At 44.7% G+C, this 23,432-nt stretch overlaps 1 protein-coding gene across 1 annotated transcript in view; it reads right to left on the bottom strand.

Annotated features, from left to right (window-relative positions):
- Window positions 1-23,432, bottom strand: part of kif3a (kinesin family member 3A) — a 77,833-nt gene that overhangs the window by 51,615 nt on the left and 2,786 nt on the right. The window contains exons 2-5 of the mRNA XM_085995839.1: window positions 14,408-14,690; window positions 9,701-9,845; window positions 2,199-2,283; window positions 739-844 (exon numbers count right to left, since the gene is read on the bottom strand). Of these exons, the coding sequence (XP_085851965.1) occupies window positions 739-844; window positions 2,199-2,283; window positions 9,701-9,845; window positions 14,408-14,690 (619 nt within the window). The remainder of the gene's footprint in view (window positions 1-738; window positions 845-2,198; window positions 2,284-9,700; window positions 9,846-14,407; window positions 14,691-23,432) is intronic.

Here is a 23,432-nt window from a genome sequence, read left to right as displayed (position 1 = left end):
TTAGGTACACCTGGTGCTGCTCCTGGCATGCTCTTCTACACTCCTTATTGAACCAGGGTTGATCCCCTGGCTTGGTGGAAATGGTAGAGCGAGGGATATGCCAGGCCATGAGGTTAGAGATTGTGGTGGAATACAATTCTGCTGCTGCTGATGGCCCACAGCGCCTCATGCCCAGTTTTGAGCTGATAGATCTGTTCTGAATCTATCCCATTTAGCACGGTGGTAGTGCCACACAACACGATGGTGTCCTCAATGTGAAGGCGGGTAAATTGGCGAGGACGAGGTCAAGTAGGTTTTCCCCTCGTGTTGGTTCTTTCACCACCTGTCGCAGGCCCAAACTGGCAGTTATGTCCTTCAGGACTCGGCCAGCTCGGTCAGTAGTGGTGAGTCGACTGCATCCATCATTGTATCTAACCTGGAGACAGCTCAGAGATCAGTGGGATTAGCTGGACCATTTTAAACTGGAGTAATAAAAAAAATCTACTCTAGGATTTGCCAGGTGAAATTAGTTTTGGCTCCTTTAATTAGAGCTGGTGTCTCTGATCCATTTGCAGACTATTTCAACTGATACAGGATGCAAACAGGCAATTTGACTGGGTGCTTCTTAGGGGGAGGGGGTAAATCAAAAAATACTTCATCAGTCCACAAATGTCCAAAATACAGACTAAAAATCCTGGGACAAAAAGAGCATCCTTAAAACCATGCAGTTCGTATCAATTTTTTTTTTTTTAAACTTACGGTTTTTATTCCCCAAAGTCATAATGCGGTCCATGTCATCTGCATTGTTTACTACATAACCAGAGAGATCTTTAATGTACACTCCAACATCAGGCCGTTCCTTAACCTACACAATGAAACACACAAAAATTAGAAATAAAACACATGGAAATGAGACAGGATCCTAAATGTGCAAACTGAAGTAATACGAGTAATTCCAATTTTACTGCCTGGGCAGAGTGGATGAAAATCGAGTGGGTTCCCCAACAGGCAAAAAATCCAGTCTGCCAAGTTACTACACAAACGCTGAAGTTGAAAATTATCCTCATGAGTCAACTGTACAATTAAGTAGGAAAGGGATTATTTAAAATACAAATAAAGTTGAAGTAGTGTTACTAGCAAAAGCTCCTCAGTGAAATTCTAAATACAAGCAGCTAATGAAGGTTGAGCTAGCCTTTCATATCTAGTGAAAGTCTTCATAGGATCCCTAGAAGCAGTAGTCTTTCTACTCTACTGTGGGAAATGAACCATCTATAAAATGATAAATTTACAGGAGACTTTGGTTTATCCGGAGGTTGTATGTCCAGAAACCTCGATCTACTGGCAGAAATCAGGAGCCGTTCTCTTAGGTTGTTTTTCTTCTCGTGGCTTTTTTTTCCAACAGTCGGGCTCTGGAAAGTCTCTCTGAAGCTGTTGCTAAGCTACAGAGACGCTTCCAAGGTACGGGCTGACTGTTTGAAGCTGTTGCTAAGCAACAGTGTTTGTTGTCAGATACGGAGATGAAAATCTCCATATGCTTCAACATTAACTTTGTATGTCTGGCAGTTTTGATAGATCGGCAACAGCTCGGTCCCGTCGGTGCCGGATATCACAAAGTTTCCTGTAGTAAGTTTTTCCTTTCTTCCCCATTACAGGAAACTCTGGTATCCGGCACCGACGGGATCTGCGTGTTGCCGGTTGATCAAAAATTCCGGATGACGGAGAGGGTTATCTACCGAGGCTATTTTTAACAAAGAAAAATAAAAATATTAAGAAATGTGCAGTATACAGTAATTGGGTACTCACCTACAGAATGTTGTGTTAAATGGATGGTGGAAGATGCTTGATTAAGTACAGTACTGCCAGTTGAGGGTAATGCAATGCAATGACTACCAGCAGCATGGGAGACACACAGTACCCCTGTAAAATGGCGGATCAGAAGAGACTACTGGCAGCGCGGGAGAGTCAGGCTCCTGTTACAGGGGTATTGAGGTGTTCCGACTTCCGACACCGCCAAGAAGCCGAGTAGTGGCAGTTTGGAGAACTACCCCCACTGACTAACTCGGCCACCGCGGGAGACTCGGACTCGGCAACATTGCCGATTATTGAGGTGTTGTTTTCGGAGTGAGAATTTTGTCAGTTAATAGAGAAGTCCGGATATTTAGGTGCCATTTAAACGAGTTTCCTGTAATTGGTTGTGCAACATGGACTGAATTTCTTACCTCCAGTCTCTGACTCTGATCCTTCCCAAGAAGGTCACGAACCTCCTCATTATAAATCTCCAGATAGGATACTCGCACAAGGAACCTTAAAAAAAAGGCAAGAAAAAAAAAAAATCAGCATGTTCATGCTTTAGAGGCCAGATTCAATGGGCCAGACTTTCCGATCGGAGGCTTCCTACGGGCGGATGCCTCCGATTGGAATAAATCTACGAACTTACCTGCTGGCTCCGTAGGTCGAGACTTGCGATCCTCGGCCTCTGCTCTACAAAATGCGCAGAGGCCCAGGTATCCCAGAGGCGCATGCGGTTCACAAGCATCCCTGGGATCACGTGGGCCATGGAGAACCAATCAAAGAAGGGATTTCATACTTTTGACAGGTCTGTATAGGCAGATACCTGTATATCATAAAGTATGAATGGGGATCACTTAAAAAAGTTAAACATTAAAAAAAATTCAAATCACGTATTTAAAATGTTAAAATTACATTAAATATTTAACAAATTTAATTTTTTGAAAAAAATAAATTTTATTTACGGGGCTAAAAATAATCTTACCTTTTTTAAAGTATTTTTTAAATTATAAATGAGTGAAAAAAAAAATATATATATTTTTTAAACTCTTATGCTGGTAAAAGCAGGCCTTACGCAGGCTTTTACCAGGCGTAAGATTTTTAAAGGTTTTCAGCAGGCGGAGGTTGTGCAAAAAGCGGAACTCTTCACCTGCGGAGGCCCTTTTCCCGGGCAGGCGAATGATCCGTCAAGAGGATTCTTGACAGATCGAAAGTGCCGGGTTTTAGCGCATACTCTTCGCATGCCTAAACCCGGCACTTGCGAGGCCCCTACGGGTGTGTACACACCCATGGGGGTCGGAAAATCCAGCCCATTAACTCTACACTCCCAGCAGGGAGCCACAGTCAAAGGGAACATAGTTTGGATAGGGATACAACATTGTAGCTCTAATTCTCTATCTTGCACATTTCAAGTATGGCTCCCCACTGCAAGCATGGGTTTGCTGAATTTACCCTCATAGTTCTCCTAGTTAACCCTAAACCTATGCATTTTTAGTGAGTTTATTTTCTTAATGCCTTTTTCTTTTGTCAAACTAATCATGGAGTAGAAAGATTGCCTCACGTTACCCAAGGAATCAATAATTCAATGACTACAAACACAATTATTTGGTAAAATGCAGCATTTCCTTTTTTCACAAGTTTGCTACTGTATATAAAATTCCCACTGCTCCCTCGGCTGAAATCAGCTAACTCAGCACAGAAAGAGATTGTACTGAGGCTACAAATTGAATCAGAGAAAAAAGAAAATCATATTTTGCCACACAATAAATATACCCTAGTCTATCAAGTAGTTATCAACCAATTTTAACATTTTGAAAAACATCTAAAGGTGTTCCAAAGGATCTCGCCGAATAAAGGTGTATAATTTTTTTAAGTAACAATTACCACACTGTGATCAAGAAACTGTCTTTTCAAACACTCTTCCTAATAACCCCTGCTATGGATAGCATTGAAAGTTTTGACAGGGGTATCAACTGACCTTTCCTTTGAATTAAAGTTTTTTTTTGCAGGAACCACACTGTTGGCAGAAGCAATGTTGGTATTACAGCAGATTGGAACAGGAAACAGGAAACATAGATACAAGGGTACAGTCCTACAGGAAACTTTTGATTAACCGGCCACTAAATAACCGGAAATGTCGGTTAACCGGCAAAATTCAGGAGTCGGTTCAGTTAACTTTTAGTTACTTTTTTTTTTAAAACTCATTTCTGGCTGTGCAAGCGTCTAACTGAAGCTGTTGCTAAGCTACAGAGACGCTTGCAAGCTGTGCTGATTGTTTTGAAGCTGGGTTTGTTGCTTTAGACGGAGCGCTGAGCTCCGTATCTTTTAACTATAGCGCTCGATTCTCCAGCATTGTTGATAGACCGGCACCAGCTCGGTCCCGTCCGTGCCGGATACCAGACAGTTTCCTGTATTTGGATTAGGTGTGATTATTGACCATTTGCTAAGTTTCCAATTAATGCAAAGCTATTTACCACAAAGTTAAACAAATAATTGTTGATAACAGCTTCAACACATATATTTGATAAACTATGTTGGCAACAGGTTACATTTCAAGGCCACCGAGTGCAAATCAAAACAAGTCATTCCAACTTTGCTACGGAGGTCATTTTTGGATTGCTGTACCTAATTTCGAGCATCATAAAACGACGTACAGCCAATCAAGATAATTAAACAAATGCCCACTTGACCGTTGTTCCGTACTTTTCTTTCATTTATCAAACTATTAACAATATACTGTTAAGGTGATTCTGATAACAGCTTCAGTGCCGAGTAGTCAGAATGATATTTGTCTTCCTGATGTTTGCAATGGGGCCTCTGCAATAATTGAACATAAAGTTTCAAAGTTTAGAAAGCCAGATGATGAACCAGCATGGGGATATCTGCCAAATCTTTCAGCTTCATGTTGGAAAACTACTGGAATCAAAAGCTGCAGCTCAGAAAAAGCGTAGGAGTTCTCAAAAATTCCAACAATTAGCTGCCCGATGGTGCCATCTATACTGAGCCAAAGATTAGTGAATACACAAGCATGAATACAGCATTTGTGCTTCTACGTCAAAAGCCTTTATGGAAACACACAGTATACAGCTGCAAAATATTGTTAAGAAATTTCCTGTTAATTACCATGCGTTAATGCCAGCATGCTGAGAAATGGGGGAACATATTCATCAACCTTCATCAAATTGCAACCCCTCAGTGCTCACAACTGTGAGTGCGCATCACAGCGTAATGGCTGAATCACTAGGTCTCGACTTCCTTCATGGGGCACTGAAAAAATCTTGTTTCTTCGTATCACTCAAGTCTAGCCAACAGTTACCACCTCTAACCTTTGATAGATCTGCATCTAGGACTTCTTCATCCATGCAAAATCTTGGGTTCACTATCTCCTCTGATAAATTTGTACACGGCATTGGTTAGGCCACAGCTAGAGTTTATTCTGCAGTTTTGGACACCCCATTATAGCCTAGAAATTCAGTTGTTTGCGCCAGCCGCTAGCGCCTTAGGAAGAGGTGTGGGGTGCTAAGCGGCTAGCGCCCGGGCACAGCGCGATCTGCGCCTCTCGCCAACTTCAGTTAAGATTTAGCGGCGGCGCCAAGCCTTTGCGCGCGCTCAGCTGCGCGCGCAGATCCTGACGTCATTTCATGGTGCAACGCCCTTTGTGCGCCCCAAACCGGAAATTCAGTGGCGCCGGCCTATTGTGCGCCTGGCACCCCTAGCGAGTGGTAGAGGGGAACGGTTCCCAGTCGCTGCGGGGCGCGCTAATTAAAGGGCACTCCTCCTGCAGTAGAAATGGCAGCCATTTTGCAACACTCCTTCTTTGTGAGAGACGGATCTTTGGAGAGAGACAAAAGTAGAGAGCTTTCTGGTTTGGCTCAACACTCGCACAGGTACTTGTGGCTTCAGGCCACAGCTTTGCACTTGTCTTTAACTTCAGAGCCATAGCATTGATTGGAAACATATAATGGGGGCTGCAATGGGTGGAAACGTTGGGCTTCTCCATTGCATTCAAAGGGCTCAGAGACGCCGTGAGTGCCAGTCATGGCCAGGCGGAGAAGGGGCAACAAGCGTCGGCAAAGGAGGCCTTACCCACCCAGGGTATACCGCCAGCAGTTCTCATATCTGAACATGTCTGACGAGCAGTGTGTTCGGAGGCTGCGATTCAGAAGGGCGGTGGTCACTGAGATCTGCCACCTGCTTCGTGGAGATCTGCCGCCACAGCTGAGGAGCAGGACGTCTCTGTCGGTGGCAGTGAAGGTGACGGTGTCTCTCAACTTCTATGCCACCGGCTCCTTCCAATCCGCTACTGGGGACATTTCCAACATCTCCCAGTTTGCGGTACATTGCTGCATCCGCCAGGTGACCAATGCCCTTTTCAGAAGGAGACGTCAGTTCATCTCCTTCTCCATGACCGTTGACAAGCAGCAACAGCGTGCAATGGGCTTTTCAGCATTAGCCGGCTTCCCCATGGTGCAGGGCGCCATTGACTGCACGCATGTGGCTTTGCGGGCACCTCTAGAGAATGCCGAGGATTACCGCAACCGGAAGGGCTACCATTCGCTCAACGTGCAGTTGGTGTGTGACCACAGGCAGCTCATCCTAGCTGTCAATGCCCGCTTTCCAGGCAGCAGCCACGATGCCTTCATCCTGCGCCAAACTTCTGTGGCAGACATGTTCCAGGCCCAGCCTCACCCACGAGGATGGCTTCTCGGGGACAAAGGCTATCCTTTGTGCACCTGGCTGATGACCCCGCTCCGTGCGCCCCGCACCCCTGCTGAAGAGGGATACAATGACAGCCATCAAGCAACCAGGAACATCATTGAGCAAACAATCGGCGTCCTGAAGCAACGGTTCCGCTGTCTGGATCGTTCCGGAGGAGCCGTACAGTACTCGCTTGAGCGAGTCTCCCATTTCGTTGTCGTGTGCTGCATGCTGCACAACCTGGCTATCTGCAGGACTCAGCCACTGCCACCAGACTTTGGAAGACCACCAGAGGAGGAGGAGGAGGAGGACCAGCACAGGAGGGAGGCAGAAAGTGCAAGGGCCGCCCGTCGGCGGCTTATTGCACGTCGGTTCTAGGCCCCCTCTCAGGGAATGGCACAAGATGAATGTCGCCGCTCCACAAGCCCTCAGCCGAGCAGGGCAACCAGGACTTCCAAAAGAAAGCATGGACGGTGCGATTTCAGAAAATTTATTACTTTGATACCTCTGTGCCCTTCCCACATAACAAACTAATGGAGAGAAGCCCCCCCCAAAAAACAAATAGACCAGTCTCGGCCTTTCCAAAAAAACAAATAGACCAGTCTCGGCCTTTACAAGTAAAACAAAGACACCAGTATCGGCCTTTACAAGTGAAACAAAACATTTGGCCACACCACCTACTTTTTCCCCCGCGAGGGTGATGCGTTTCGCATCCGTGACTGGCCCCTGCCCGCCCTGCAGCTCCTCCTCAATGGGACCCCAGTGGCTGCAGCAAGGCTGGGGGAAGGCTGCTGAGGGTCAGATGGTGAGACGGCAGATGCCCTTGGGGGTCGGCCTGGACCAGCTCTGGGCCCGGAGGGGCCGGCTGCTGACTGCTCCAACTCTGCTTGGGCGGCAGCAGTCTGTCCAGCGGCTGGTGGCAGCTGCAATGGAGGAGTGACAGTTTCGGCTGCAGGAATGCTGCCAACCTGACAGATCACAGGTAGTCCCTGGTTGCCTGATACATTGGCACTCGCACGGGCCAGCACTGCAGCATGCACAGCAATCTGAAGCACAGACTGCTGGGCTGCTGCGGTGCGGCGAGTGCCCTGGCGATGCCTGGCCGATCCAGCGAGGGTACCAGCAGTTAGTGCCCGTGTGGCCCTGGTCTGTGTCCGCATGACACCAGCCAGTGAATGCACGGCACGACTGAGCACTTGGCTAGAAGCCGCCTGTGCTGCCGCGAAGTCCTGCAGACTCCTGGCCTGTGCTGCACTGAATTGTTGCAGACTCCTGGCCTGTGCTGCGCCGAATTCCTGCACACTCCTTGACAGTGACTCTATGGAGTCAGGCATCCTTGCCACTGCAGCCATGAGCTCAGTGTACCTGCGCTCAGCCTGGGCGGCCATTTCCGCTAGGAGCCGCACCTCCTCTGCGCTCACCGTAGCAGGACTGGAGGCCGCACTCACCCTCCGGGGAGAAGGCCGCCGAGCTTCCCCACCTCTCCCGCGTTGCTGCAGCCCGCTGGGCCCCGGAGCTTCACTCTCCTCCGACCCTTCCCCCCTGCTCCCCTCCAGGGAAGACGTGTCCCCATCATCGCCATGGGCTGCCTCGGCTGAGGGTGGCACTGATGGTCCAGCTTCCTCTTCCTCCTCCTCGCCCTCCGATTCACTCACAGTGCCAGCTTGAGGGCCCGCCTCCTCACCGGGCGATTCAGCATCTGAAAGCAGGGAGGCACAAGAGTTGCTTTAGAGTGAGGACAGGGCGGCAGCGAGGGAGGCATGAATGCTGCTATGCACTACATTGGTCCGACAGTGGCAAAGGATGCTGTTCTGAGGCGCAAGTGGAAAGAGAGAGGTCAAAAAGGTGATGCCCTTACCATTGGGGCCCACAACAGGGTCGGCATCTCCACTGGCGACGGGGCCAATCAGCCGGCCTGACATAATGCGCTCCACACGCTGCTCCAGGTCGGAGAGCTGTTTGAGGTCAGGATGGCCTCCCCCGGTCTCACGCTGCTGCCTTCGGTTGTGCGCCACCTTGCCCTGCAAGAGAAAGGACGGCCTCTAAGTACAGTGTGAAGCCCTGATCTTGTCTGCACTGCCTCCCATGGTGGACTAGCCCCGACAGTGTGAAGCCCTGATCTTGTCTGCACTGCCTCCCATGGTGGAATAGCCCTGACAGTGTGTAAAGTCCTGAATGTGCAAGTGATTTTCATGACAGTCCCATAGCTGCTGGATGAGGGCTGGGCATTAGGGTTTTCAGGTCCCTTTGCCCATAAACAGAGGTGCACATGCAGGGATGAGGAGGACACTGGAAAGGGTACTCACCCTGACAACCCGAGTGAGGTCGTTGAACTTTTTTCGGCATTGTACAGGAGTCCTGGCAACCACGTTGTTGGAGGTCACCCTGTTTGACACCTCCCTCCAGGCTTTCCGATAGGTGCTGGGCAGCGGCCTCCTGCCACCTTCAGGGAACAGAACATGGCGCCTGCGCTCCACTGCGCCAACCAGCACCCTCAGGTCACCCTCGCTGAAGCGCTGCGCTCTCTCCCTGGCCTTCTCCATTGTCCTGGGCGTTGTACAGATCAAGCAGCAGTGGTCAGGCCTTGCTTCAGGGCTGCAGTGTGCAGGGCGTGGCAGCCAAACAAATCCACCCTCCCCCTTTAAGAGCTCACCGGCGCCAGAGTGTCTGCCTTCAATCAGCAACTCGCCGCACCTGCGCTGCGCCCGCCCTCGGGGGTATCGCCCCGGGCCACCGGCTTAGCGCCTAATGATAGTCGTGCATCGCCTGTTTTAGTGCAGCAGCAACCTCTTGGGGCGATGCCACTGAATATCGGCGAAGGTGGCGCTAAGTTGCGCCGGGCGCAAACTTTAGCGGCCGCCCGGCTGTAGCGCCCCAAACGTGGCTATACTGAATTTCTAGGCCAATGTTCTTCATGGCTTTACAGCACAAATTTAACATCACTGAGCTGATGAGACCAGGCTCCATCGCAAACACTACCAGCGATTGTATGCACACTCAAACAGGACACTACGCTACCAAGGATTGAACACATACTCCAACCCCTTCAAGAACAAGAGTACAAATTAGTACTGTTTCACCCTCCACATGCAGAAACTTTTTTTTTTTTTTTTTAAAACGAGTTTGTAATGTCGATTATTAAAAATCTCTAGAATCAGTCTTGGAACAAATAAAACAACTATTTTTACAACACTGCTTTTGTAACTCTGAAATACATTTAACTTTGGAACTTTACCTGGTGTCTCCCTCAGACTTTGCAATGTGGCCAAATATATGAGCAAATGAATTGGGAATAATGCCCCTAAGTTCAGGCACAGCCCGCACGCCTTCCATAGTGAATGTCTTGCCAGTGCCAGTTTGTCCATAAGCAAAAACGGTACCTAGAGAAATTAAAGAAAAGGGTGTTTTGTGATTTGCAGCTAAAACATAACACACTGAGGCTGAACAACAGAGTTAAACATTTTAAAGTGAAAAAGTTTGTGACTGGCAGTGTGAGTGACGAATATTCAGAATTCAATTTAGGGAGTTTTCTCTGTTGCTTCAACAGTCCAAGATTTAGATGGTCCATCCATTAAAATAACTAGGGCTCTTTTCTCTAGAAAGAGAGAAGATGGAGGTGTGACCGGATAGAGGTCTTCAAAATTATGAAGGGGTTCAATAGGGAAGATGTCGAGAAGATGTTTTTAATTGTGGGGTTGTCCAATACTAGAGGCCATAAATATAACAGTCACTAATAAATCCAATATGCAATTCAGGAGAAACTTCTTTACTCAGAGTGGTGAGAATGTGGAACTCGCTACCACATGGAGTGGTTCACTCGAATAGCATAGATGCATTTAAAGGGAAGCTAGATAAGTACATGAAGGATAAAGGAAAAGAAGGATATGTCGATATGGTGAGATGAAGTAAATTGAGTGGGAGGAGGCTCATGTGGAGCATAAACACCAGCATAGACCGGTTGGGCCAAATGGCTTGTTTCTGTGCTGTAAATTCTATGGAACACTTGCATTTATTTAGCACTTTAAAATAGGAAAACAGTTCAAAGTATTTTACAGAGGTGTAATCAGACAAAAATGTACACTGAGACAGAGGAGATATTGAGAGGGGTGACCAAAAGCTTAGGCAAAGAGGTGCGCCTTAAAGGACAAGAAGGAGGTAGAAAGGCAGAGAGGTTTAGAGAGGGAATTTTAAATGAGACATTGGGGAACTGGGAGCCAACGGCTGAGGTTTACGGAGGGTGGAGGCTAGGAGGCCAGCCAGGCGAGCAATGGAATAGTTGAGTCTGGAGAGGACAAAGGCATGGGTGGAAGGTTTCAGCATCAAATAGGCTGAGGAAGGGGCAGAGGTGGGTGATGTTACAGAATGGAACTAGGCAGTGTTTGTGGTAAGAACTTAATAGGAGCAGGAGGAGGCCATACAACCCCTCGAGCCTGCTCTGGCATTAAATAAGATCATGGCTGATCTTCTACTTCAACTCCACTTTCTCACCATAGCCCTTGGATGGAAGGATATGGGATTAGAAGATCAGCTTGGGGTTGAATAGCATTCCAAGATTCCGAATAGTGTGGTTCACCTGGAGAAGATGGCTGGGATGGGGGGGATGAAATCAGTGGCGAGGGTATGGAGTTTGTGGTAGGGGTTGAAAAGAAGGCGTCATTTTTTTTCCTGTTTAACTGGAGGAAACTGCAGCTCACCCCAAGGCTAGATATCTGACAATAGAGAGGCAGTGGTGGAGAAGTAGAGCTGGGTGTTGTCAGTGTAGATGTTGACCCCCATTGTCTGTGGATGATATCGCCAAGGAGGTAATATGTTGATGAATAGGAGGAGCAAGCCAAGGATAGATCCTTGAAGGACTACAGAGGTAACGGTGCGAGGGTGGGAAGAGAAGCCATTTCTGGAAATTCTCTGGCTACGATCAAGTAGGCAAGAGTGCAACCAAGCGAGGGCCAATCCCATGAAGTTGGTCAACAGAAGAAAGGCATTAGAGAATGGTGTGGTTGACCGTGGCAAAGGCTGCAGAGGTCAAGAAGGACAAGGAGGGCTAATGCCCCATGGTCACACTCAGGATGTCATTTGTGACTGCGACAACAGAAGCACTGTGGAGAATGGAGGTCCAAAAGCTGGGCAATTGGGATTTATAAAGTGCAGTTGTAAGTGATTTGAGGGGGAAAACATTTCCAAGCACAGCGGAAACCAGGGTTGGAAGCAACGTTCCTGGGCTGCGCAGTGCGCAGCTTATAGGGACCAGCTTTTCTAATGTAAAATTTTGCGCATGCGCGAAACTGTGAATGGACCGCGCACCCAAAAAACATTAGGGGGAACATTGGTTGAAAGGGGATAGGAGGATGTGGGTGATGAAGGATAAGGAAGTGGTCAGAGATGGCCTTGTCTGCAATAGAGATCATGGGAGTATAGAGGCCATGTGAGATGCCAAGGTCATGGGTTGACGCAAGTATGAGTAGGAGTGTTTTCTGGAGGGAGAGGTTTAGTAAGGACAGGTGGTCAGTGAATTCAGAGGAAAGAGGACAAGGGGCAATGAGATGAATTTTTAAAGCATTGAGGATGAGGAGTTGCTCAGTGTAGATGCTGAGTAAAGGAGGAAGGATATCTTGGTGAGAAACTTGGGGTGGCAGTAGACAACAAGGATTTTAAAGAGGTGAAAGGGGTGGAACTCGAAGTGCTCGATACTCATTTTCAATTAGCACAGTGAACATATTTTATGTTTTCACAGCTGGTTACGATCAGAAACTTTTATGGTTCATCAGGAGAGCCATAGTAATGTCAGTGATAAATAAGTGTCCAGGCAAACTGTCTGAAACAGTTACGTTCTGAGGACAGGTTAGTGCACAAGGACAAAATTGTTGTCTTTCACTTCTGAGCCTTTGGTCCTAGTCTACTCCATATACATATAGGTCACATATCTGCAACACAGATATTATGGCTTTCTACTCTTGAATTTATAAATTCATCCAAAAAGATGATAGGATGAAGTATCTCCACTCTTACCATGCTGATTAGTGAGAGAAAGACTTCAGACAGTCTCTAGTATGCTACAATCCACAGCAGAAAACTGTTCTCACACTCAGTAACCCTGGCACTAATTCAACAATCTCACTTCAAAAGGCCTGAACAGAGAGTTTGGAAAATAAAAAAATCATTCTAGTACAGTAATAGGCATACAGCTCAAGCGTTTAGGTTGACAGATTGTTATAAGGTGATGGGAGCTCTACATTACCAAGCTTTTGAGTGTCTAAAATAGAAATAATATTCTATTCCTCAGCACGTAGTGGAAATGTATTCAGTTTTCAGCTTCTCTTGTAAATACTAATGAAGGGAAGATTTGTACAATATTCTCCAGTACATTTAACAAAAGCCATGGTGTCTTGAAAAGGACTTCAAATTATGGATCAAACAAAACGTATTCATAATGGGCATCCTTAGAATCTGCTAGACATTTGTTTGAGGTTTTAGATGGTATAAATATCACTAACACCTATTCTGATATTAGCAACACTAATACCAGGTCTATCCAAGTAATCAAACTAGATGTATAAGCATCAAGCAGTGCTAGCGTTGAAAGCTTTGGCACAGACCTATACCAGTGCCCATCAGAACTCCTGTTACCAGATGAAACTAGCAGTAATGAAAACTGGTATCAAAAAGCACTACAACCTGGGTTAGCAACACTGGTACTAGCCTTTCAACAGCCAGCTTCATTCCTGCAAAGGCAAAATTGCATACAGCAGACAGGCTGCAGAAATAATTTAAAAAGTGATCCTTTAGTACCATAAATGCTTTAATTACCCATGTTAAGGGTGGTGCATGCTATTGTAAAGATCAAAATGACTATTGCTGAGGAATTTTAGGAAAGACGGCAGTTAAACCTTTTAATAGACATGAATCCGTTTAAAAATCAGGCCTGCTGAATTAGAGAATCAAATTTTGTTAATAATAATTACTGATAAAAGTAGCAGGCCTACTGATAATTATCTGTGAAAGGAGGTCACTGATTTCACACAAACAAAAAAGAAATGCAGTATCTCAATTTGTGAATTAAGGCTTTGATTTAATCTTAATTGGTTCAATTCTCAGAGTTAAACGGAATAGCCATCAGGAATAACACCTAATGCCCTTCTGATCACAACATGTAAATATGATCGCAGCTCCAGTAAAGATCACTCAAAGAAAAAATGCAAATGCTTAAAATCTGAAACAAAAATTTAAAATGCTGAAAACGCACAGTACTGAAAGAGAAAGACAAAAATCAATTATCCAGGTCGAATCCTTTATTTCCCTCCACCCACACTCTAACTTTGCATAGTACAAAAACAATGGCAATCTTAAAGCCACTGCTTCTGGTTGTGTTCATAAGTTACAATTTGAAAAAGCACCTTTGTAGCCAAGTATATAATAGGTTACTAGTTATTAAAATAAAATATAATTATCCATTAAAATAATACATCCAGGTAAAGCCTTGCAATGGCTTTATACTTCAGAAAGTGCATTTTTCCAATGCAATCGACCCTCATCTTATTCAATAAGGGGAATCCCCTCCTCCACCAACCTGTAACAGCTCAGCTCTCCCACCGCACACACCCCACCTACCAGAAGCAATGAGCCAAAGGGTGTGTCTGTGCTTATTTGTAACACACTGGATCCAAGGTAGCAGGTCTCCAAGGGAAGAGAATGAATAAAGAGATCTGCAAGGTTAAATGATCCTTGCATAATTTTCTTTGAACAACAGATTGGTGAGGGAAAGAAGCATTTTATATTGAAATAGCTCCATCTGTGAAATCATTCTTCTTGTATGCATTACTGGATTCCCATAAACTGGATACAGGAGTCTGAATGAAATCCTAACTCTAAACATAATGATGGGAATTTTACATAAGAATATTTTTTTAATTAAATAACTGAACGCAGTTATAGGCCTAGGAGTTACCATTGTATCCTTCCAGAACAGAATCAACAATGGGTCTTGCAGTGAGATTGTACACATCTACTTGCTTGCTCTCCGGACCAAAGACTGTATCAAAAGTGAATGTTTTTGGTGGCTCATTGGCAGCATCTGTCTTGTAGACAGTGATTGTTCCTCGTATCTCATCCACATTCACCACTTGTCTGTGTCCCATGTTTCTTTCCTTTTCATTCATTGGCCGGCAGCGTACTACGACCTTCACATTATCGCTGGACTCGACACGGTCAGTCTTCTCTAATTTATTACTCTGTGGATATACAAACAAGAATGACTGATCACCAATAAAGTAGGAAATTAGGAATTGTTGCAACATTTTCCCTTTCTGCTAAAGTCACCTCTTTTTAAGCTAAAAGCCCTACAATATCCATGAACAAAATCTATTCTTCTTCTCCGCCCTTCAATTTGCTCTCCTGTTCTGAAGGCACAGACTCATAGGAACATAAGAAATCGGAGCAGGAGTAGGCCATACGGCCCTTCGAGCCTGCTCCGCCATTCACTAGTATCATGGCTGATCTTCGACCTCAACTCCACTTTCCCACCCGATCCCCATATCCCTCGATTCCCTTAGAGCCCAAAAATCTATTGACGCAGGGCACAGTTGCATGGATACGAGCAGTCCACCCCAAGTGATAATTCTTTATGTCTGAGTCCAAACAGTGAATATTGGCAGACTATTCACCTGTGGAGGGTATCACAACTGAACCCCATGTCTTCCTCAACCGACTAGACACTTATCAGCAGAGAGATAGCAATCATGAGTGAAAATTGCTCTTCACTAGCCTAGGAATAATGAAGCCAATTGTAGATTTCCAATTATAATCAATTATGTATAGGTTAGTGCTACAACAGACTGGAATAAAATCTTTTCATAAAAATACCTTGCCACATATTATACTGTACAAGGCATTCTGATCAGACAACTGACTGGAAGGTTTAATGTCACTTAATTATGGGCAGTACTACACATTTAATAATTCTGAAATGTATAATATTCTTGCACTTTTTCTACACTGGTATCTGGACAGACCTGGCTGCAGCGCTAAACACTGAAATATAAATTATGTTTAGGCTTAGAATTTTCCACAATCACCACCCCTCAAAACATCTGCACCACTCGACTGTCATGAATGAATTGGTAAATATAAATGAAACCTTATACCCAAAGGGACTTTGGCACTAGTCTTGCTATTGCCTGGAAACAGAAGGAGATCAAAGGCAGCCCTCAATGGAGGCACTGTGGGACTAGTTTACATTGAACTACTGTCACAGTATTCTCATGGCCAGAGGGGTGTGTTTTGTACAGATAAATCACTAGAATGAGGGTTGCAACTCAGTACATGTTGGGATCTCCCCAGAATTGACTTTATAATGCAAGCAAGACTTTAACATTACATATAATCATATTATACAGAGGAGAGGTTGAAATCAAATTCATAGATTGGAATTCAGAAAGACTGCTCAGATTAAATTGCAAGTTGATTCATAACTACAGCACTTTTTTTTTTTTTTTTTAAGTTGAAGTTCAAAATTAATTAGCTACAAACTATCACAAGCTCAAATTTGACTATTAGTAATTACTTAGAAACAGTAAGTAGTATTTCCTTCAACGAGCAGCACAAAATATTCATATGAAAGCCTTTTTTTTTTTTAAATGCTCTATTGCTCATACACCTCTCCCATTACAATTTAACCCCATCTCTCCTGAAGGCAGTGACACATTCCAGCAGCACTCCAGTACATTGCTTAAATCAGTTGTTTTTCATGTGTGACCCTGGGCTATTCAACCAGAAGCCCAAACCTGTCATCATCCACACATGCTCACTTTTCACTAGAAGTCAAGTGCTAACAATCAAGAGCAGGAACCTTCGATTTCCTCCCTCCTCGGCCAAGAAACTCTGCACCCAATTGCAGTACAACACAGTTGCCCACCTGTGATTGGCTAACTCAGCAAAAACCAAGCATCAAGTCTGGGTCTTCTTGGTCTACAAGGCTCTGCACCAAATCAAGCAATATATTTTATCTGCTGAACTATCAGGGTAGAAGATGGGGTAAATCGAGATGGTTTGCACGTTGGAGCTCCAACATACTCTGCCACCACAATAAGAGGAAGTTAATTCGTTTTAACCATGAATAGTTTGCTAATATTTAGCATACTAGATATATGTATAGATAAGGTGGGCTGGATGATAGGTAACAGAAAGTTGTAAATAGGGAATTTTCACAATGGATAACAATATTAAGTGCCCCATCACAAGTGAACAGCTTCACAAATGGCATTAATAAGTAAAAGATAACCACATCTGCAGATGACAGATTTTGCTTTTCTAAATAATTCACTAAGTTACAAGCAGCAAGTATTTAGAAAGGGCTGAGTGAGCTTCACAGTGTAAATGAATGGTTAAAACAAATAATAGTAAGGCTATGTGTAGTTATGCTCACCTTTAGTGTTAACTTAGCCCAGAAGCAGCACTCTTGCTGACTCAGAAGGTTGTGGGTTCAAGTCCCACTCCAGAGACTTGAGCACATAACCTAAACTTAATGACTGCTGCATTGTCAGAGGTGCCGTCTTTTGGATGAGAGGCTAAACCAAGGCCCAATTTACCTGTTCAGATGATGTAAAAGATCCCAAAGTACAAATCAAAAAAGAGCAGGTGGGTTCTCCCGGTATCCTGGCCAAACTTTATTCCTCAATCGGCATAGCAAAAAAAACACTAACTGGATAATATTTAGCTCATTAGTGTTTATGGAACCTTGCTATGGACAAATTGGCTGCTGCGTTATTGTCTACAATACAAAACAAGAACTAGAATTCAAAAGCAAAATACTGCAGATGCTGGAAATCTGAAATAAAAACAGGAAATGCTGGAAATACTCAGCGGGTCAGGCAGCATCCGTGGAGAGAGAAACAGAGTTACTGTTTCAGGTCGATGACCCTTCATCAGAACTAGAATTCATTAGCCGTGAAGCACTTTGTGACATCCAGTGGACTTGAAAGACGCTATTTAAATGCCACTTTGTTCATTGTTCTTTTTTCTACTGTTGCAGATAAGCATGATTACAACAGGAAAGATCTTACAGCAGATAGATTATAGCAGGCTTACTGGAGTGAGGCAGTGTGAGTATAGAGCATTTATAGACAAAGGAGGCAGTATTATTTTTTGTAAGACTTTTTTATTAATTAATTTATAGGACACACTAAAGGTCATTTACACTACAGCTACTAGCAGCTGTAGTTCGGATTTCAGGCAGGCAGAACCACATTTACATTTCTTGGCTTATGCACAGATGGAACGTCAGCCCTGTCCAGAACAGAGCTATTCACATGCCCAGATACAGTAAACAATTTAAATGTTTAAGAAAGCACGGGATGGGGGGCAGGGATATCCTTCTCTAAACATTTTAATTAACATCAGGCAGGTTTAAAATGAGTCCAGGTGGACTATTCAACCCTCAAACACTTAGTAAAGTAGGTTTATCACCATACTGGATTCACACACGGCTTCCTCTGGAGTCAGGTCAGACATTACTGAATTTATACCACAGGTTTTGCACTGGAAATCGCTTTATATGGACATTAAAGCTGCAGTGTAAACACTCGCTTGGTAAACCCAGGGTTAAAATTGCTGTTTTTGCTAATTTGAGTAAAAGATTTGCTAATCTGACTAAAAAATAGGAAAAATTCCACTATTTATTTACATCTAATTTTCACTAAATTTAAGCAAAGACAGGAGTTTGAGACTCTTGGCCATTAGTAAATCAGTAGCTAGCTTTGCTTTGCATTATCAGAGAAGGCTATTGATGCTTTACAAAGAGCGTGGAGATGAGCAAATAGTAGACTCCTGGGCTCACGTCCAAGTGCTTTGGGGACCAGCTGAGACAGCTTAGTTTACTTTCTATGGAGCATAAAAAGGTTACGAAGGAATATGATACAGGTTTTAAAAATAATTAAAGGAACTGGAAAATGCTATTTTAGTCCTGGGGTAAAGATTAACACAAGCGGACTTGTTCTAAAGATTAGATACTTGCAGTCAGCAGAGAAATTGAATAAAACCGGTTTGCCTGATGAATTGTTGAAGTCTATATTGAATGAACGATCAGGAAGTATTCGGTGGGTTCATGTATAAACCAGATTCTGGTGCAAGACGATGTGGAGGAATAGGAACATAGTGTAATAGAGAAGCCAGAAACCCGATAGGGGTTTAATTTATCTAATAGAATTGGAAATCAATAGAAATGTATTGGCGGCGGGGGGGGGGGGGAGAAAATATGAAGAGAATATGAAGGAGATATTTTATTGCAGATTAAATGGAACAGACTAAGTGCTACTTACTTCTTCCCAATGTTCTTACATTCTTTGCAGCCTAACAAGCCAGATACACTGAAGTACTTGGATCACTCAAAGGAGTAGGACCCCTTTTAAGTTGCAAATGTAATGAAGTATTTCATAAAACTATAGTGACAGGCACTCAAAAAATGAATTTATGATGATGCAGTGATTCTGGATCATTTCTCTGGGGGAAACTCCATTCTGTGGGAATGGTAGCCAGATTAGAGCACAACCCAGTTACTGCCACTTCCAATTCAGTAACCTAGAAAAACGATAACAAATGGGGAATACAGAAAACTGTATTCGGATTTTCAACAAACCTACCGCTACCTACTTACTGTCTAACATGTCTAGAGAGAGACCAGAGCAAGTCATGAATGCACCAATATTGGGAACCAAGTCATTTGCAGTTTGAGTGAGGCAGTCCTGTCCTGTACATTCTAATATCCAACCAATTTCCTAGTTTTACAATTACTTACTTGTGTTAGTGACAGTAGTAATGCTGAACCTGTACTTGAGAGTGCTGATTAAAATCACTAAATGTACATCAATTATGTTACAGTACACAACAAATATAGAAATAATTTACTTTCGATAGCATTGATGCAAGCACATAGCTCAAAAGGAAGATGAACTGATATGTCTGTGATAAAGAGTTATTAATCAGATATTTAGTGATGTATAGCAACTTTACATATATGGATGCCTTTCTGAATGCAAGCTGCCGATTTATCACAGGTTGCTTAAAACCAACAGCCTATATATCCTGGCGGGTATCGCTCCCCCTGATACAAGAAGAACGGTAGCCAGCAAGAAAGAATGACTCCGTCAAACATCAGATGAGAGGCACCCTCTGCATTGTCATACACCTACACGCAGCCACCTAAAGTCAAGGAAGAGCTTCATGAACAGTGTTGTTCCATTACAATCAACCTCATCTGAAGCCCGCATCGCCTTGTGGAAAGACTGGCTCACCAGTCTTGAACAACCCCCAGCGATGGAAATTTTACCTGATGAAAGCCTTCCCCCAGGGGCTAATTGCAACTGGGCAATCTGGAAGTGCCTTAACAGACTTAGGACCGGTGTAGGTTGCTCAAAGGTGTCACTAAACAAATGGGGATATTCAACCAGCCCGACAACTTGTGAATGTGGAACTGAGGCACAGACTATGCAACATCTCCTGCAATGCCCATCGTTAGAGGAACCCTGCACTGTTGCAGATCTTGCCGAATCCAACAACAAGGCGCAAAAATGTGTCCAGTTCTGGCTGGGCTATGTATAGACTGTCCGTGGACACGATAAGAAGAACAACTTATATTTGTAGAGAACCTTTAATGTATGAAAAGGGTGAAATGGATGATGAACAAATATAAAGGAGTTAGAAGAAGTGACTAAAAGAATAGTTAGAGATAATTTTGAGGAGGTTTTTAAAGAAGGGAAGAAAAGTAGCAAGGTGGAAAGTTTCAGAGAAGGAGTTTGAAAAAGTAGGATCTAGCACCATTACTGAACCAGAGGGACGAGGCCAGAGCCATCGGACTCAAGGACATAGGACTGGCGGAGGTTGCAGAGGTGTGTGGGGCAAGGCACTGAACGGAATTTGTAAATGAGGATTTTGAAATGTTGGGGGACAAGCAGCCAATGAAGGCAAATGAGGACAAGGATGATGAACAAATAGGATGTAGGCAATGGAGTTTTGGATGAGTTGGGAGTTTAAGTAGGGTGGTTCAGGAGGCTAGCATGTAGGGCGGTTCAGGAGGCTAGCATGTAGGGCGGTTCAGGAGGCTAGCATGTAGGGCGGTTCAGGAGGCTAGCATGTAGGGCATTGGAGAAATCAAATCTACAGCTAAAAAGTCTGTATAAGGATTTCAGCAACAGTGGAGATGAGGTAAGGGCGGAATTAAGTGGTTTTGGAAGCTCATCTTGGGTCAAACAAAACACGGAGGTTGTGCACCATTTATTTTAACCTGTGCAAGCTACCGGAGAGGGAGATGGAGATTGGGGCAATGGTATAGAGGATTTTGGTGAGAGCCAAATGGATGGCTTCAGTTTTGCTAATGTTTAGTTAAAAATGGTTCAGTCTCATGTACTGGTTCTGTTGTGACAAGCAAGGATGGTTCCACAGAGGTGAGATGGTGGAGGTGGATGGCATGTTGGTCATAGAGTCAGAGAGTTTTACAGCACAGAAAGAGGCCCTTCGGCCCATCGTGTCTGCGCCGCCCATCCATCCCTGTCCAGTCTAATCCCATTTTCCAGCATTTGGTCCATAGCCTTGTATGCAATGGCATTTCAAGTGCTCATCCAAATGCTTCTTGAATGTTGTGAGGGTTCCTGCCTCTACCACCCTTTTAGGCATTGAGTTCCACATTCCAACCACCCTCTGGGTGAAAAAGTTCCTCCTCAAATCCCCTCTAAATCTCCTGCCCCTTACCCTGAATCTATGCCCCCTCGTTATTGACCCCCCTACTAAGGGGAAAAGTTCCTCTTTGTCTACCCTATCTATGCCCCTCATCATTTTGTACACCTCAATCAGGTCCCCCCCTCAGCCTTCTTTGCTCCAAGGAAAACAACCCCAGCCTGTTTAGTCTTTCTTCATAGCTGAGGCGCTCCATCCCAGGTAACATCCTGGTGAATCTTCTCTGCACCCTCTCCAAAGCAATCACATCCTTCCTATAGTGAGGCGACCAGAACTGCACACAGTACTCCAGCTGTGGCCTCACCAGCGTTTTGTACAGCTCCATCATAACCTCCCTGCTCTTATATTCTATGCCTCGGCTAATGAAGGCAAGTATCCCATATGCCTTTTTAACCACCTTATCTACCTGTTCCGCTGCCTTCAGGGATCTATGTACATGTACACCAAGGTCCCTCTGACCCTCTGTACTTCCTAGGGTCCTACCACTCATTGTGTATTCCCTTGCCTTATTTGTCTGTCCAAAATGCATCACCTCGCACTTTTCAGGGTTAAATTCCATTTGCCACTTTTGCGCCCATCTGACCAACCCGTTTATATCGTCCTGTAGCCTGAGGCTTTCCTCCTCGCAATTTACCACCCCACCAATTTTCGTGTCATCTGCGAACTTACTGATCATACCTTTCACATTCTCATCCAAATCATTTATGTAGATCACAAACAACAAGGGACCCAGCACCGATCCCTGAGGTACCCCACTGGACACAGGCTTCCAGTCACAAAAGCAACCTTCGACCATCACCCTCTGCCTCCTGCCACTCAGCCAGTTTAGGATCCAACGCGCCAAGGCACCCTGGAGCCCATGGGCTCTTACCTTCTTGACCAGTCTCCTATGCGGGACTTTGTCAAAAGCTTTACTGAAGTCCATGTAAACCACATCCACAGCATTTCCCTCATCCACCCCCCTAGTCACCCCCTCGAAAAATTCAATCAGATTTGTCAGACATGATTTACCCTTGACAAAGCCATGCTGACTATCCCCAATTAATCCTTGCCTCTCCAAGTGGAGACTAATTTTGTCCCTCAGAATTTTTTCCAATAATTTCCCTACCACAGATGTTAGGCTCACTGGCCTGTAATTCCCTGGTTTATCCCTGCTACCCTTCTTGTATAATGGTACTACATTAGCTGTTCTCCAGTCCTCTGGTACATCCCCTGTGGCCAGAGAGGTTCTGAAAATTTGTGTCAGAGCCCCTGCAATCTCCTCCTTTGCCTCCCACAGCAGCCTGGGATACATCTCGTCCGGGCCTGGGGATTTATCCACTTTTTGGCCTGCTAAAACCGCTAGCACCTCCTCCCTCTCGATGCTAATATGCTCAAGTATGTCACAGTCCCCTTGCCCGATTTCTATGTCTGCATCGTCTTTCTCCATAGTGAACACAGATGCAAAAAATTCATTTAAAACCCCACCTACATCATCTGGCTCTACACACAGATTGCCACTTTGGTCCCTAATGGGCCCTACCCTTTCCCTGGTTATCCTCTTGCCCTTAATATACTTATAAAACATCTTAGGATTTTCCTTTATTTTGCTCGCCAGTGTTATTTCATGGCCCCTCCTCGCCCTCCTAATTTATTTTTTAAGTATGCCCCTGCACTTTTTATACTCCTCTAGGGCTTCTTCCGTCTTTAGCCTTTTGTAACTGCCAAAAGCCCCCCTTTTATTTCTAATGCATTTTTGTATATCCCTTGTCATCCAAGGTTCCCTTTGCTTGTTGGTCCCACCCTTGACCTTTACAGGAACATGTTGGCGTTGTACTCTCTCTATTTCCCTTCTGAAAGTCTCCCACTGTTTTGATGTGGATTTTCCTATAAGTAGCTGCTCCCAGTCCACTTTGGCCAGATCCTGCCTTATCATATTAAAATCGGCCTTCCCCCAATTTAGAACCCTTATTTCCGGGCCGTCTTTGTCTTTTTCCATGACCACCTTAAATCTCACCGAATTATGGTCACTGTCGCCAAAATGCTCTCCTACTGATACTTCCACCACTTGCCCGGCTACATTCCCCAGAATTAGGTCCAGTACCGCCCCCTCTCTTGTAGGACTTTCTACATGTTGGCTCAAAAAGCTCTCCTGGGTGCACTTTAAGAATTCTGCACCCTCTAACTATCCCAATTTATATTGGGGAAGTTGAAATCCCCCACTATTATTACCCTATTATTTTCGCACTTTTCTGAGATTTGCCTACATA

The sequence above is a fragment of the Somniosus microcephalus genome, chromosome 8 (assembly GCF_052327205.1).
Source record: "Somniosus microcephalus isolate GS21.2 chromosome 8, FLI_Smic_1.0, whole genome shotgun sequence".
NCBI classification, from domain to species: domain Eukaryota; kingdom Metazoa; phylum Chordata; class Chondrichthyes; order Squaliformes; family Somniosidae; genus Somniosus; species Somniosus microcephalus.
The sequence above is the reverse complement of the archived record's forward strand: the minus strand, read 5'-3'. Positions and strand labels throughout refer to the sequence as shown.